The sequence below is a fragment of the Cebus imitator genome, unplaced genomic scaffold, assembly GCF_001604975.1.
Source record: "Cebus imitator isolate Cc_AM_T3 unplaced genomic scaffold, Cebus_imitator-1.0 Scaffold189, whole genome shotgun sequence".
Lineage (NCBI taxonomy): Eukaryota > Metazoa > Chordata > Mammalia > Primates > Cebidae > Cebus > Cebus imitator.
In genome coordinates, this window is record NW_016107504.1 from 1,843,703 (window position 1) to 1,858,771 (window position 15,069).

The 15,069-nt window shown below is 41.4% G+C and overlaps 1 protein-coding gene across 4 annotated transcripts in view; it reads right to left on the reverse strand.

Moving 5' to 3' along the window:
• COL4A6 (collagen type IV alpha 6 chain) overlaps window positions 1-15,069 on the reverse strand; it is a 295,554-nt gene that overhangs the window by 37,386 nt on the left and 243,099 nt on the right. For all 4 annotated transcript variants that reach the window (XM_017546468.2, XM_037744950.1, XM_037744949.1 and 1 more), the window contains exons 9-18: window positions 14,826-14,888; window positions 13,969-14,004; window positions 13,744-13,785; window positions 12,631-12,723; window positions 11,283-11,336; window positions 4,900-4,959; window positions 3,222-3,266; window positions 2,676-2,729; window positions 1,770-1,839; window positions 610-717 (exon numbers count right to left, since the gene is read on the reverse strand). In XM_017546468.2, the coding sequence (XP_017401957.1) occupies window positions 610-717; window positions 1,770-1,839; window positions 2,676-2,729; window positions 3,222-3,266; window positions 4,900-4,959; window positions 11,283-11,336; window positions 12,631-12,723; window positions 13,744-13,785; window positions 13,969-14,004; window positions 14,826-14,888 (625 nt within the window). The remainder of the gene's footprint in view (window positions 1-609; window positions 718-1,769; window positions 1,840-2,675; window positions 2,730-3,221; window positions 3,267-4,899; window positions 4,960-11,282; window positions 11,337-12,630; window positions 12,724-13,743; window positions 13,786-13,968; window positions 14,005-14,825; window positions 14,889-15,069) is intronic.

A 15,069-nucleotide genomic window follows, 5' to 3' on the forward strand; every position in this document is an offset into this window, starting at 1 on the left:
TAGTAGAGACGGGGTTTCACCATGTTGACCAGGATGGTCTCGATCTCTTGACCTCGTGATCCACCCGCCTCGGCCTCCCAAAGTGCTGGGATTACAGGCTTGAGCCACCGCGCCCGGGCTGGAATGTCCTTTTTCTACATGTCGCTATAGAACGACATATGGATGCGATTAGTTCAAGAGTTACCCACAGGATCCTTGGACCATTTAGTGCCTGGCTGAATCCTACAGCACGGTTTTGGGTACAAATTTTCCTCTGGGCTTTTGCTGCCCCTCTTGGCAAGCATCAGCTGGGATGGTACATCCACAGGAGGAGGGCACAGCTCCAGCAACTCAACCCGGGATCCCTCTTGTTGCTGCAAACCTCAATGACAGTCTAGTATTGCCTGTCCAGCTATGATACATTATTTAAGCCAAAAACAAAAGTTGATCATCCAGGCCCTACCCCTACATACGTTAGCCTTCGCCTGGCAGTCGGGTACCTACTGACTATAGTCCACCTCTTGACTTTGGCTACGTGTATGCCCTGACCCAGAGGTACGGAAGGGAATGCTGGGAGCCACAGTGCATAAAGGGCTGATCTGTGCAGGAAATGGGTTAGTTTTTTTTCACCTGACAATGCTGGCAAGCCAGGGACACCAGAAGGGCCATGCAGGCCCTGGATGCCTTCATCTCCTTTAAGGCCTGGGAGGCCAGGTACACCAGGGTCTCCAGGATTACCTGGCATTGTAATGAAAAAAAAAAGCAGTAAATCAACACAGAAGGGGCCCACAGATGCTGCAAAATGCCCAAGAAGAGGTGCAGGGAGCTGTCCTGGCATTAGAAGTGCCTTACTTGCCCTTTCCAAGTCTCTCATGCTAATGACATCACATGATAATGGGTCTTCTGGAGCCAAGGGGCCTTCTGGAGCCAACCCTAGTGTACTAAGAATTGGTCTGGCCAAGGCCTGCCTTTCATGATAAGCTATGGTAGGTACTAGGAAGCTACTTCTTCTATCACTAATCTGCTGTAATGCCTCAAATGTCTACCATTTGGTTTAAGATGTTGAAGTCCACTATTTATGTTATACATATATGTTTCCTGGGAGTGGCACACAGGAAGCCACTGTCTAATATTAGTACCAAACAGTGCATGGGCCTTAGAAGGTGAGAGGAGAGGGACAAGTTGGAAGATCCATGGAAGAGGCACTACAGTGGAAGCCTTTGGTCAAACGAGAAGTAGTTGGAGACACTGGGCATCTCAATCTTTGGAGAACGTAAAGGGAAGAGATAGGCACACACAATAACTAGGACGAGGAGAGGTAAAGACAGACTTTCTAAGCATCATACTTGTGAGGGCTCTCAGCCACTTGTTCCCCTAACTAAAGATATTTTTCTATTTCCTATGAAATTGTTAAGCTTAAGCATGCATGGAATCATCTACATGAGGCCCTGAGTATTCCATAGTATCAAACTAAAGTCAGTTCAGCTCTGGAGTGGTTATCAGTCCTTCCCTAAGCATCACCAGGAGAACCATTTTTACCAAATTCAGGCCCAGGCAGAACCAAATCCTAGGCTTGATGGACCGATCACAAAAATGGGGCACTCGGCTTGGCTTCTCTGCCCGAAAGATTGGAGTTAGCTTTATGTCTTAAGCTCAGGAACCATGAAGGGCTCTTGGGTGTGTCAGGTTTAGAAACAATTGAGTAAAAAAGGACCCTTTTAATAATTACAGTGGACATAAAATTTAACTCCTTGTCTTTATTTTCCACTCAAATTAATGAGAAGTTGCACCTGAGATCACAGCACCATCTATATCGATGAAAACATCTGGGCCTGGCAGGCCAATGTCACCCTTTTCACCCTGAAAAGAGTAAATACATTAAACACAAATATTTCCATGACCTTATTACCCAAGATCTATGTACCATTAAAGCCCATCCCTAGTAAAATGAAAGGTTCTTTCTATAACCGCAGATTTTTAGGGTCAACTAGTCCATAGGTTAATTTCAAAGTCCCATAAATTTCAGATGAAGGCGACACAAAGCAGACCAGAGGTCTGACATTCAATTGCAAACCTGTCAAGGACAAGGGACCCCAATTTAATTTTGCAACCCTACTCAAGGGCAGTCTGCTTCTGGGCCTTGGCTGTACCTAAGTAGTGCTAAGGAGAGAACAGAGTTTTAACTTTTTTTTTACTCTCAACAGGCCTGGGCCTCTACTACCATTACAACTCTTGTCAGTAGACAATGTCAGGCAGAGGAAATTAAAGGAGTTCTAATACTCCACAAAGAGGGATTTAGGTACTAAAAATACATACAGTGGCATATCTAGGGTGGGATGGTGGTTGTTATATGCCCTAGGTGTAGTCAAAAAGGGGACGCGTTTTCTGTAGAAAATTTAAAAACAATAGTAAAACCGAACAGTTGGCAATTCTAAGCAACGAGAATAAAATTTTCCTCATCTTCGGGATGGACTTGCTTCCACCAGCCCCTGCCCCTTAGTTTACCACTGATCAAGTAGTATCTAAGAAATGCTCATCAGCAGCTTAGTGTGTTCAAGCTAGCTTATATCCATTTCTTAAGAAAAATTGAAACTTAAAAGGTCAAAATATTAAAAATACTTCATCTTATATACAGACATTTGTGGTAATTCACCCTTCCATCTCCCAACCCTGGAGTTTTCACTTCCCAATGTTACCTCAATTCCTTGGAATCCATTAAGCCCAGGAAATCCTGGAGACCCCTTCTTGCCCTGTGACAGGAACATAGTTACCACTAAGTTGAAAGTATGAGAGCATAAGAGAGTCTGGTCTTTGGATTATGCCAGGGCAAATGGCACAGGGATTTTGCATGACATTCCAGGATATGTATAGTTTCTATGTGACTCTGGAAGCTGTAAAATCTTCCGCAAGACAACATGGCAATACGTAGCCAATTTACATATTAGGAGGTACAAGAACCACAAAGCTAGACATGGATCTACACAGGCTGGCCTTGCTGGTCCCTGATAACATGCCAAAGGTGTATGACCACAGCATGACATGGCAAGGTACTGAGCTTGACACTGGATACTCATCTTCTTGAGTGAAAAGAAAAGAGGACAGTGGCTAAAATTTTACCAAAAAAGGGATATGAACAATTTGCATTATAAATAATGTCTCTCTTTGGCCATGTTAAGTAAAGCAAGGCAGACTTTTGATTGGGATTTTATACACTAAGGTGTTAATAATATTAACCAAAATACCTGTTGCCCTGGAGGGCTTTGGACTCCTTCTGAACCCATTGGACCCTATGAAGAAAATAGTTACACCTTAGAAAGACTAATAGCCCACCTAAAAAAAGCCAGTAGACTTATATAACAAAGCTATCCAACTGAGTTCAGGATTTAACAGCTCCAAAAATCAGGTAAGTGAATGAACTACCTGGCTTAATGACTTTCTTTTTCCTTTTCTTTTCCTTCCCTCCCTCCCTCCCTCCCTCACTCCTTTCTTTCCTTTCTTTCTTCCTTCCTTCCCTCCTTCCTTTCTTTTCTTTTCTTCTTTTCTTTCTTTTCTTTTCTTTTCTTTTCTTTTCTCTTTTCTTTTTTCTTTTCTTTTCTTTTCTTTTCTTTTCTTTTCTTTTCTTTTCTTTTCTTTTCTTTCCTTCCTTCCTTCCTTCCTTCCTTCCTTCCTTCCTTCCTTCTTTCTCTCTCTCTCTCTTTCTTTCCTTCTCACTTTCCCTCCCTCCCTCCCTGCCTCCCTCCCTCCCTTCCTTCCTTCCTTCTTTCTTTGAGACGGAGTCTTGTTCTGTCACTTAGGCTGGAGTTCAGTGGCACCATCTTGGCTCACTGCAACCTCTGCCTTCCAGGTTCAAGCTATTCTCCTGCCTCAGCCTCCCAAGTAGCTGGGACTACAGATGCGCAAAACTAGGCCCAGCTAATTTTTGTATTTTCAGTAGACACAGGGTTTCACCACGTTGGCCAGCTGGTCTCGAACTCCTGACCTCAGGTAATCCACCCACCTTGGCCTCCCAAAATGCTGGGATTACAGATGTGAGCCACTGTACCTGGCCTAATGACTTCTTTCTAAGCCCTAATCCATCAGACTGAATAGCCACATGGAGCATTTTTTAAGAGCTAAATAAATGGAAACAGTTTAAGTAGCAGATGGAATTTGGTAGAAGCACTGGGTGGTATTATACTTAGCCTGTATTAGTTCTAAGTCAGGAGATTTTTAAATACATTATGGGAGGGCCTCATCTTCCACCTCAAATGCATTCTTTGTTGGTGATTTTATGTAGTTTCAAGACAAGGGAGGGGGAAAAGTAGAGAAGGAAATGGCAGGGTAATAGATAAATATGGCTAAATACTCAAAAGACTCTTAATAAACTTCATGGTCAAGCTAACACAATTCTCTAAAATGTTACTTCTTTGAGGCTAAGGTTGGCCCACTGCTTCTAGTTTAAGACCTCAGTGCCTGAAGCTAGGAATCAGAGAGGCTAATAGTTTTCCATTCGAAGTGAAATTATTACTGGAAACTGTTGACTCCAGGCTTGTTTCTGTTCAATAAAGATTGTACTTGACCTTCTTTATTACATTCCTGTGTCACTTCCCTGCTTAATTCCTCAGAATAGAATGGATTGAAAGCAAGGCAACATTCATATCATTCTTTAGCCTAGAAGACAATGATATATGACAACAAGGAGATAAATAGGCTGAGGGGCCACCTAGAGTAGGGGGTGCCTCATTCCTTTTCAAGGGAGCCACTCAATCAAGGAAATGGGGCTAAGAAGAGAGAAGGAGGTTGTAGAAACCTGCCAATGGGTTGAGAAATAGAAATGAGAAGCTTAGGTGGCCATCAAGTTGCAAAACATACAGAAACAACAGGAAAGAAATGGACTGGGTGACTTGACAGACCTAGACAAGTAACATTCCAGGTTCATACCCTAGGTCCTGGCAAACCAGGGATTCCCTTTTCTCCCTTTTCTCCAGTAGTTCCAAGGCCCTAAATGAAAAAAGAAACCACAAATTATAATATTTGTTTTCTCATCGGTCTCCTGGCTTCATCCAAAGCAAGGAGGCTATTTTAACCCAGCTCCACTGTCGCCTTAGCAAGGCTTGCCATGCTGTCTCTTATCACTGCCTGAGAAGCACATAGGGTCTGAATATAAAATGGACCATTCATTCAAGTTTTCTCTTTGGTTACAGATGTAATGTCCCCACTACCCACAACACTGTTCCATGTATTTATAGTATCATGGGCTAACAGCATAGGAATGATTAAGTATCTAACCTTGTTGATTTTACAGATGGGGAAACCTACATCTAGATGGGTTACAAATCAATGAGAAAGCCAGATCTTGTGTTTTTCATTTTGGGGACTTTTCCATTAGAACAGGCTGCCTTCTATCATCTAGGAACTTGACTTTTTGACCCACAACTGGAGGATTATGCAAATTCTTGGGTGCTGATACTAGGGAGAAGAGCAAGAGCTTTTACCCTTTGGAGACATAATTAACACAACATCCTTTTGAGTGGGGAGAAGTATTTCTATATAGGGATAGTCTCAAACCCTGCAGCTCCTGTACTGGGACTGTAGGGCTCTTGCCTGGCCCTAGAGATAGCCAAAGGGCACTGTGAGCTGGTCTCCAATCCCTCTTGCCCTGCTCAACAAAGGTGAGGGTTTGTAGCCATGAATATGATTGGGAATTCTCTAGGGAAAAGCAGGAACTCCAAGAAGCAGAGTGAGTAAGAGAAAACTTTCTCCCCTCTGGGTCCAATGCCACTGTCTGGGCTCCCAAGATACAGAAGAGTTCATTAGCAAAGTGGATAAAGTTTTTCACAGTGAGGACATTTTGTTGTTGTTTAAAATTATACTTTTTGGAGCATAGATTTTAGCAAACAACATTTGGCTTATTGTGAAAGTAAAGGAGGCAATGGAGCTTTCTCAAATGTAAGTTTGTGAAAGACACTAAGTGTTGTGAAACATCTGTTGTCCCTTTGATGTGACCTGGCTCACCTCCTTTAATTCCATTTGTAGCTTTTTCTTCCTTTTACATACATATTCAGAGCATTCCCATGAGTACTGAAAGCTGGTTGAATGCCCCTTGGCTTTCTGGGCTCAGGGTTTTTCATTTTTGTTTTCTTTTGGCTAGTCATGTTTCTGTTTTTTTAATGTGGGTTGTTTTTACTGGGAGGTGTGTGTGTGTGTGTGTGTGTGTGTGTGTGTGTGTGTGTGTAGGATCCAATTCAAAGTAGGCTTTGGTCACCTACTTACCTGTTCTCTTTTCTGCATTTATATAACTGTGCGTCAAATAGATTAGCCTTCTTGCTACATTAAATTTCTAATTTGAAAGGCTGGTGGGTTAAACTGAACGTAAACTTATTTGAAATATTATTTTTTTCTCCATCAAACCAAGGTATTCTGAAACTTGGTGGAATGTCTATTGGCTTCTGAGGTCAAACACTTCAAGAAGCCTTCTCTCACCTGTCCATGAAATCTGTGGCAGCCCATGCTGCCCCAAGCTCTTAAAGTGCCAAGATTGGTTGCATTTGAAAGTTTTGTAAGCACAAGGCTTATATTACATTCTCTTTTAACTTCCTCCAAGGCCCATTACTACAGTCTGAACACATACAAGGTGGTCCAGTAAATACTTGTTGAATTGAGTGGAATAATGGCTGAGAGAACAAAATTATTGCAAAGGATGAAGAAAAGAATGTCAGGAACCATCTTGCACCCCCATCTATCTTGCTCACAGTTATATATATAAGGGGGCCTTGTATTTCTTCTCCAGAAAGCAGAAGAGTCTTGCTTTCTCAGAGGGTGTGAGAGTTTGTGCTATAGTAAAAACAAAAATAAATATATAAAAAAATGTAAAAAGAGAAAAAAAAGAAAGAAGGAAAATTTGTGTGTGGGGATTAGAGCCAATAAAAGATAAATGGCTTGGCAAGACACTGGCTGTGCTGTAGGTTCAGCTTTTCTCCCAGAACAGGGAGGCACTGTACAGGGACCCTGCTGGACAAACTGTTCTATCAGGATGCCCTGGGACTGGCCCCGACACAGTCAGTCCTCCTCATGAGTGATCTTGCAAATGCTGCTCCCACACTCCTACTTACCCGTGGCTGAAAAGCCTCACCAGAGCTAGCTTAACTGTTTCCAGGCTCTCCTTGCCTCTGGACTCCTGATGCTTTTTGGTCCTGAGGAGGTTCAATTGAAGAACCCCATCTACCTAGTAGTTACCCTACTGGGTAGGTGGGTGGGTAACTTTTGATCTACTCAATAGTTACCTCAGGGTTTGCCAGTTTCTTCTCTTCTCCCTCTCCTCATCTATTCCATTTTTGCCTTCCACTATGTTTGCTAGTTCCTGGGACAGAGGGTACGTGAATATGCAATTCTCTCTGATGATCTCCATGGAAGGACCTGTGGCCTACAAGTGTGAGTGTGTTACTGGAGACAGTGGGATAAAATGTGTGAAGTAAGGACTGAGCCAGAAAATCAGGGATGTTTGGTCACTGCAGAGGGGCCGAGAGAAAGAAGGTGAGGCACAAATCTGTGAGGTTGGGGACTCAGATAGAAAGAAAACAAATAGTTAAAGGGAACATTTTGGATTCCCTAGAGATTTCTCTGCTCAATGCTGCCTTTCTGAGTGAGTGTGTATAATTGAAAACTGATGTGAAGGCTTTGGATTTGAGAAGCACATTTCATCTGAAAAGTCCAGAATATCACAAATACATTACCACTTTTCTCTTCAAAACTTTTCTATCTTAAAGCATTCATAGATGGTCCTATGAATGTTCCCATTAAACAGATAGAGATATTAGGACTGAAGGAGTTACGTGATTTGGCCAAGGTCACAGGTTAAATCTGTGCCAGAGTGGACTGAGAACTCTGGTTTCTTGATTCCCACCCTATGAAAACATGTTTTTCTAAGTAAAGGGTTTACTTTCCAGCTCTGATGTCTTTACAATCAACTGGGGTTTCTATTTTTCAGCCCACACTCTGAACACTGGAAATACTGAGCTTGAAATAGTACTGCAATTTATCACCATGAATTGTTGTCAGTTTCTTTTACAGGACAAAAGGGAACGGGTTGAAATTGCAGCAGGGGAAATACTCTGGGTTCAGATGTGGAAGTAAAGCCGAGGGAGGGAGTGTGAGACAGTGAAGCCAAGAACACCCAAGGAGATCATAACATCCTTTTTAGAGATTTAGAAATAAAAACCCCACCACGACTGGGATTAGAACAAACTGGACTGTAGGGGGCAGTATGGTATGGAGAAAAAGCCCCAAACTGGCTAGAATTCACTGAAGTTGAATTTCAATCTCAGCTCTGCTAATCACTAGCTGTGTGATTCTGGACAAACCTCTTTACCCATTGAGGCTGTGGTTTCCTCATCAGTACAAGGGAGATAAGCCTGACTCACCTTGCTTACCTCACAGGGACAATGCCAGGTGGCTAGAACCTATATGCAATGCTCTACAAAGAAAGGTGAAAACCTGATTCCCAAACCCACTTGCAAAGTACTTTCTCTGTACTGTCCAATAGAAACAATGCGAGCTACTGTGTTATTTTCATTTTTCTAGTAGCCACATTAAAAAAGCAAAGTAAACAGAGATTAATTTAAATGATATATTTTACTTAGCCAAATATATATAAAAATATTGTCATTTTAACATCGAAGTAAAAAATGTTACTGATATATTCTAGATTTCTTTTCACACTATGTTTTTTAGATCTGGTGTGCATTTTACACTTACAGTACATCTCATTTCAGATCAGCCACATTTAAAGGGCTCAGTAGCCACACATGGCTAGGGGTTATCTTATTGAACAGGACAGCCTTATATTTTGTAAAGAAACTTCACATACATTATTAGTTGGGTCTTAAAAGAATTGAATATTGAATATATACATGTTGAATATCGAATATATGCATGTTCTCACTCATATGCGGGAGTTAGTAAAGTTTATCCAGTGGATGTAGAAAGTAGAATGAATGATACCAAAGGCTGGGAAGGGTGTGAGTGTGGGGTTAGGGGAGAGATGGAGAGAGGTTGGTTAATGGGTACAAACATAAAGATAGAATGAATAAGCTCTAGTGTTTGATAACGGAGTAGAGTGACCACAGTTAACAACAATGCACTGTATATTTCAAAATAGCCAGAAGAGAGATTTGAAATGTCCCCAACACACAGAAATGACAAATGTTTGCAGTTATGGATATCCTAAATACCCTGACTTCATCATTACACAGTCTGCGCATGTAACAAAATATCACATGTACCCCATAAATATGTGGAAATATTTTATATCAATAAAAACTATAAATATGACCATTGTCAAGTTACAGACATAAAGAGAGGTTCAGTGACTTGCCAGAGCTGGGACTGGGTCTAAAGTTTAGGTGTTTTGTGTCCAACACTAAGGTTCTCTTCCTTTATGGTTCATTAGATACAGAGGTGATTAAAATCAAGGGGGCTGAACAGATGATTCTCCATGCTCCCTTTTTTTCTATGGAGTAATAAGAATCATCATGGAAGGAACCCGGGCCACCAGCTCCACTGCCTCTGCTTTCTGGCCACCCACAGAGACCCAAACTATTTCAAAGTACTGTAGGGAAGGAATGGATTCATCCATTCCCTTTGGTCGAGCAAGAACAGGCAGGCCTAGTCATCTTTGATTCATCTATTTCCCTCCTGATACCTACCCCCAATCTATGAAAATCTTGTCAGGTCCTTCAAAACATATCTTGTGATTTAAAAGATACATTAAACACATGTAATGTATTGGTCTTGTTTGGCTTCTTATTCAAACAAGGCAACTGTAAAATATATATATACCTATAAGACAATCATAAATTTGAATTCTGCCTTGTTAACTGATATTTATTACTGATCACAAATTACTGATGATGATATTGTCACTGTCTTAAAAAGCGCTTATCTTTTAGAAATACACAGGTATTTGTGATGAAACACTATGTCTATTATTTGCTTCAGATTTGCCATAAGTTGCTAATTGTTGAAACTGGGTGATGGGTACATGAGGGATCATTATATCATTCTCTATGCTTTTGTAAATGTTTGAAATGTCCCATAATAACAAGGTTGAACATTTTTACATTGTGAATCCATCCACTTCTTTCCATTTCCATTGCTGCCACTATAGTCCAAGTCATCACCACCATCTCTTGTCTGGACTACTGCAATAGCCTCTGTGTTTGCTTTTCCACCCTTCCCATTCCCTCTCTTCTTCCCCCCACAGCCAGAGTGATCTTAAAAACACAAGTCAGAGCCTTTGAATGGCTCCCCATTACATTGAAAATAAAAACCTACATTGACCCATGAAGGTAGCCAAGATCTGGTTCCTGCTTCTCTATCTGAAATTATTGGCCTTGCTTACTCTGTTCCACTTACTCACCTTCTTACTGTTCCTCAAAAGTACTGAGGTTTTCTTAACCTCAAGGTCTTCACACTTACAGTTCCCTCAGCCTTAAACTCTCTTTCCGATCTCCTAAGACTTGCTCCCTCATAATATATAGGTCTCAGCTCATATATCACTTCCTCAGAAAGGCCCTTCTTGACTGCTCTGTCCCAAGTAGCCCACTAGGTTCCCCAACCACACTTCATCACATTACCCTTCTTTCATCTTTTGTATATCACCACTATATGAACTTGTTATGGATTCATCTGTTTATCAATTTCTTGTTTGTTTTTCCCTCATTCCTGCATTCAAATGTAATCTCAGGGACAGGGACTTTTACTTAGTTACTGTTGTAACCTCCAAGTCCAGGAAAATGCCTGGCACACAGGGACCCTCAAAAGGTAATTGATGAATGTAACAATCTAAGCTAGAAAGGCAGATATGAAAGTGGATGCAGGATTACTAAGATTAGCTACCATTTACTGAATAATAAGTGCTACACATGTAGTAAGCCCTTTTCAAGCATATTATCTCATTTAATCCTCAGAGCTACCCCATCATTCTCCCCTTTTTTGTAGGTTAGGAAACTGAGGCTCAGAAAAGTTAAGAAATTTTTCCAGGATCACATAGTTAGAAACTTGCAAAATCAGAAGTCAAGCCTAGGTTTGTTTTAACTCTAGAGCTTGAGCTAATAAACTCTAAGATATACAGCCTCATGAGGAACCATGCTTATGTCTCCATGTGTTTGAGAAACAAGAACGTCTCCTTAAATGCCTTCTAATAATGAAGATGGTGGCATTCTCTACAATATCCATGGGAAGAGGTCTTTCTGTTAGCCTTCTGTTGGTACAGCTTTTGTCTAATCAGACCCTTGAACACAGGTTGATCAAATAGAGAGACTTACCGGAAAGCCCGGAGGGCCACTTATGCCTGGAAAACCCTTAGGCCCTGGTTCACCCTGGAAAATCAGCTAAAGGTTAGTGAGTGGCATCAGGAAGCAGTGAACACACAGGAGGATGGCTCTCTGAAAATACTTGGACTGAGGAGTGGGGGACCAATGAGTTACCAAGATTAGGGCAGCAGAGAGTGGTGCAGATTCCTCAGGCTCCCTAACTAGAAGCTGTACCAGGACGTCTTAGTTCATGGAGCTCTTTGCTGTGGGAGGAGGATTACGAACCATAACTGTCTAAAACAGAATGTCAAATACTGAGGCTAATTGGGAGACAGAAAAGATAAGTGTCTGTTTTCTTTCTGGTGGAAGAAGCTGTTCAGTACAATTTCCTATAGCAAATTACAGGCAGCAAAGAAATCCATAGTTTTGGGAAAAGGGTAGCGATTACAATTTGGATAGGGACACATAACCATCTGAAAACCATAGAAAAGTTCCCTAAGTTTTGGGAATGATCAAGGAAGCAGACAATCTCTTTTATGTTCCCAGATCATTCCCAAATCAATGACAACTTTCTGTCAACCTGGAGGGGACTGGGGCTGTTGCTTCCACAAAGACAAATTTAAAGAAATGAGACTAAACACATTCCCCTGCCTAGGCCCCTTGGCAATGGGAAGAGAATCACAAAGTTTAAAGGTACCCTGGAAGGAAATGCAAGTTACCGAAAGATATCTGCACATCTTAACAGTATACAGGCAGTCAAATACAACCATGTACGTAGTATATACTCACTCACAAAAAATATAGATCATAAAATATTTCAGTTAAACAGGTCAATAGTGTAAGCTTTGGTAGTTCAGATCAGGTGAATTAGTGCATCTCTTGCCACTTGTTGACAGTATATCCTATTTTCAGGGTCATGTTTTAAGGGCAAATAACTTCTTTAAAAAGATAATTCAAGAGCAGCTATTCATACCCTATGTGTTCTGTCATAGTACTTTGGAGACACCATAAGCATTGAGAAGGTTGAGAGTTAGGAGAAAAAGACAACTATTTAATGTTTGTTTTAGTATATTCAGCATATCAAAAATTAAATATGAAACACTGAAACAGGGAAAATAGCACTTAAATGAATACTCAGATGCCCAGGCACACTTATACCTACACACCAAGAAACAAACTCTGTCTTTTAAGAAAGTTTTTCTTAAGGGACAAAATAAAGAAGACTTTTGCTCTCACTCCTAAACAAAAATCCATTACTTAGAACCCTCGATACTTTCAGTATTGTCTGGTTATTAAAGTTCTGGTATTAGAATCACAGGAAAAGGTTTATTAATTTTTCCTGTTCTTAAATGTTCACTACCTTGGATCCTTTCTTCCCTTTGGGGAATCCCATGAATTCCAGCTCTCCAGTAGATGGTGGAGGTCCTGCTGGGCCAGGGAGGCCTACATCCCCCTGTAAGATCAAACGGGAAATTAAGCAAAGTGTAAACCACACCATCCATTCTTCAGAGGGAGGGTTTGTCCTCTGGATGTAAATCACAAATAAACTGTCTCTTACTTTGGCCTCTTCACCCTGTGGCAATGAGGAAACAAAACTCTCATTGCCAAAGGGAGAGAGGAATTGTAAGCCCAACCAATGCATTTCGTACCAGTACTGCAGAGGTAGAATAGCAAGATGGATAAAAGGAAACTTTAAGTTCATGGTGACTATGAAAGGATGTTTAGAAGAAAGTAAAAAAGGAATCAGAACAAGGTGAATGGCTACCTCTTGGCAACAATGATCTGACTCTAAGTGGTCTAATCCTTGCTAAGAGCACAAGCAGAGGCAATGATTTCCATGTTAGAACGTTGGAGGCAAGAGTTGCTCCTTCAGAAGGCAGTGCAATTGTAAGAGAAGGGTGGGAATGGCAAGCTGTCAGCCTCGCTTGAAGCTCTGAAATCACCATGCCATTTGTAAAGACAGAAATGAGGGAAAGGGGAAAATAAAAGGGAATCGTGAAAGAGAGGTTAAAGAAGAGAGATAGGAGAGAGAGAGATACAGAGAGAGAGTAGGACAAAAAGGAAGAGGAGGAGGAAGCGGACGAGGGGGAGGAGAAGAAAGGGTGGATAGAAGAGGGGAAGCAGAGACAAGGAAAGAGAAGGGAACGGAATTCACAAAACACCAAGGAAAGACTTAGGTGGAAGGAAGAGAAAGAATCTATTTCAAGGTAATATATTTGTAAGACATACACCTTCCACAGGTAGGAAGCAGGGAGATGACAATATTTTGAGGGGAAAAGAATCACAATAGCTCATGTGTGGCATGTGCACATGAGCCCTCAGGAGATCCCATCAGAGAATCTACGTGGGTTGGGAAATGCTAATTTCTCAAGGTGAAAAACAAATTCTCTTACACAAGTCGGCACATGTGTGTAATCAGACACATTTCTTGCAGCAAACAGAATGCAGATTGTATTTTCTGAAAGCTATTTACCTTGACTCCTTTTTCTCCTTGAAAACCTAGCCCCATATTCCCCTAGGGAACAGGGATACAGGGAGGAAAAACAAAATCAATTACTAAATAAGCTCTGGGAACTTAAATTAAAATGCAATCTTTCTACCAGAAAGTAGGGTTAACCAAACCAATACTGTATCCCTCTGGGAAATTCAGAGTACATAGGGGTATGAAGCAAAATGCCCCAAGGCAGAGTATACTTACATCAGGACCAGGAGGACCAGGAGGCCCTGGAAGACCCTAGATTAAAAAAAAATAAGAAAGAAAAGAGTTAGTACTTGTTAGTTTCAGTCAAAAAGAACGCAGCATGTTGAGAGTCACTCTCCAGTGACTCAGCCCTCCTCCCTGCTTTGGCATAGTAGATTGTAGCTGCCTCTCCTATGGTTCCCTTTTATCTCCTTTGAAATCTCCCAAATTGACCTGGTAATCACATTAATGCTAAGATAGTGAAGACGTCATGTGTCATCCTTCCCAATACGCCAGAAATTTTTCAGTGATGACATTTGGTGAAGCTAAGCCAAAGTACTGAGTAGTGGGATTTCTTGCACTGGAAAGAACAATGTGGGGACACAGCTTTCCCAGAACCACATAGATGACTGGCTATGCTCTTCTTCTACCAGTGATGATAAACAGGTTTTGTGTCAGAAAAATGAGTAGGTAGGTAGAGCTGCCCAAGATGCAGTGTTAAGAAGGAATTTTAAGCTTTTTCAGTGTTCAGGGTGATGGTGGTGGTGGTATGATTAATTAGCAATACCTGTCATAGGTGAGGAAGTGGAAGGTGGCAATAGATATATCAGGGATCTGCCATCCCTGGGCTCTACATTAGGTTGAGCTAGGCTAGGAGGCTTTGGAGGCACAGATTTGGTGGTCAAAGAGACTTTGATAAATAACTCCAGTAGCTCCTGGCAAGAGCATGCTTTACTTTAACCCTCTAAGAATGGAGGTTGCCCTTGTTCACCAGAAGGACCTAAATTACAGAGGCTTACACTGAATCCATAGCATGGCAGGGAACACAGTGATGTGAATACTGTGATCACATACTAGGATTAAATTGATCTTACTTGTAATCCTGGTGGTCCTGTAGGTCCTACAGCTCCAGGAGATCCGGGTGTTCCTTGTGGGCCCTAGAGAGGCGAGTTTTTACCAAGTTCAAAAAGCAAAGCAGTTTTCCAAGAAAAAAAAATATATATCCACAAGAACTGTACAAGAATGCTCATAGTAACTTTATTCATAATAGTAGAAAGTTGGAAATGTTCCAGTTGCCCAATGATACAAGGATTGTTAAACTCTGATACATTCACACAG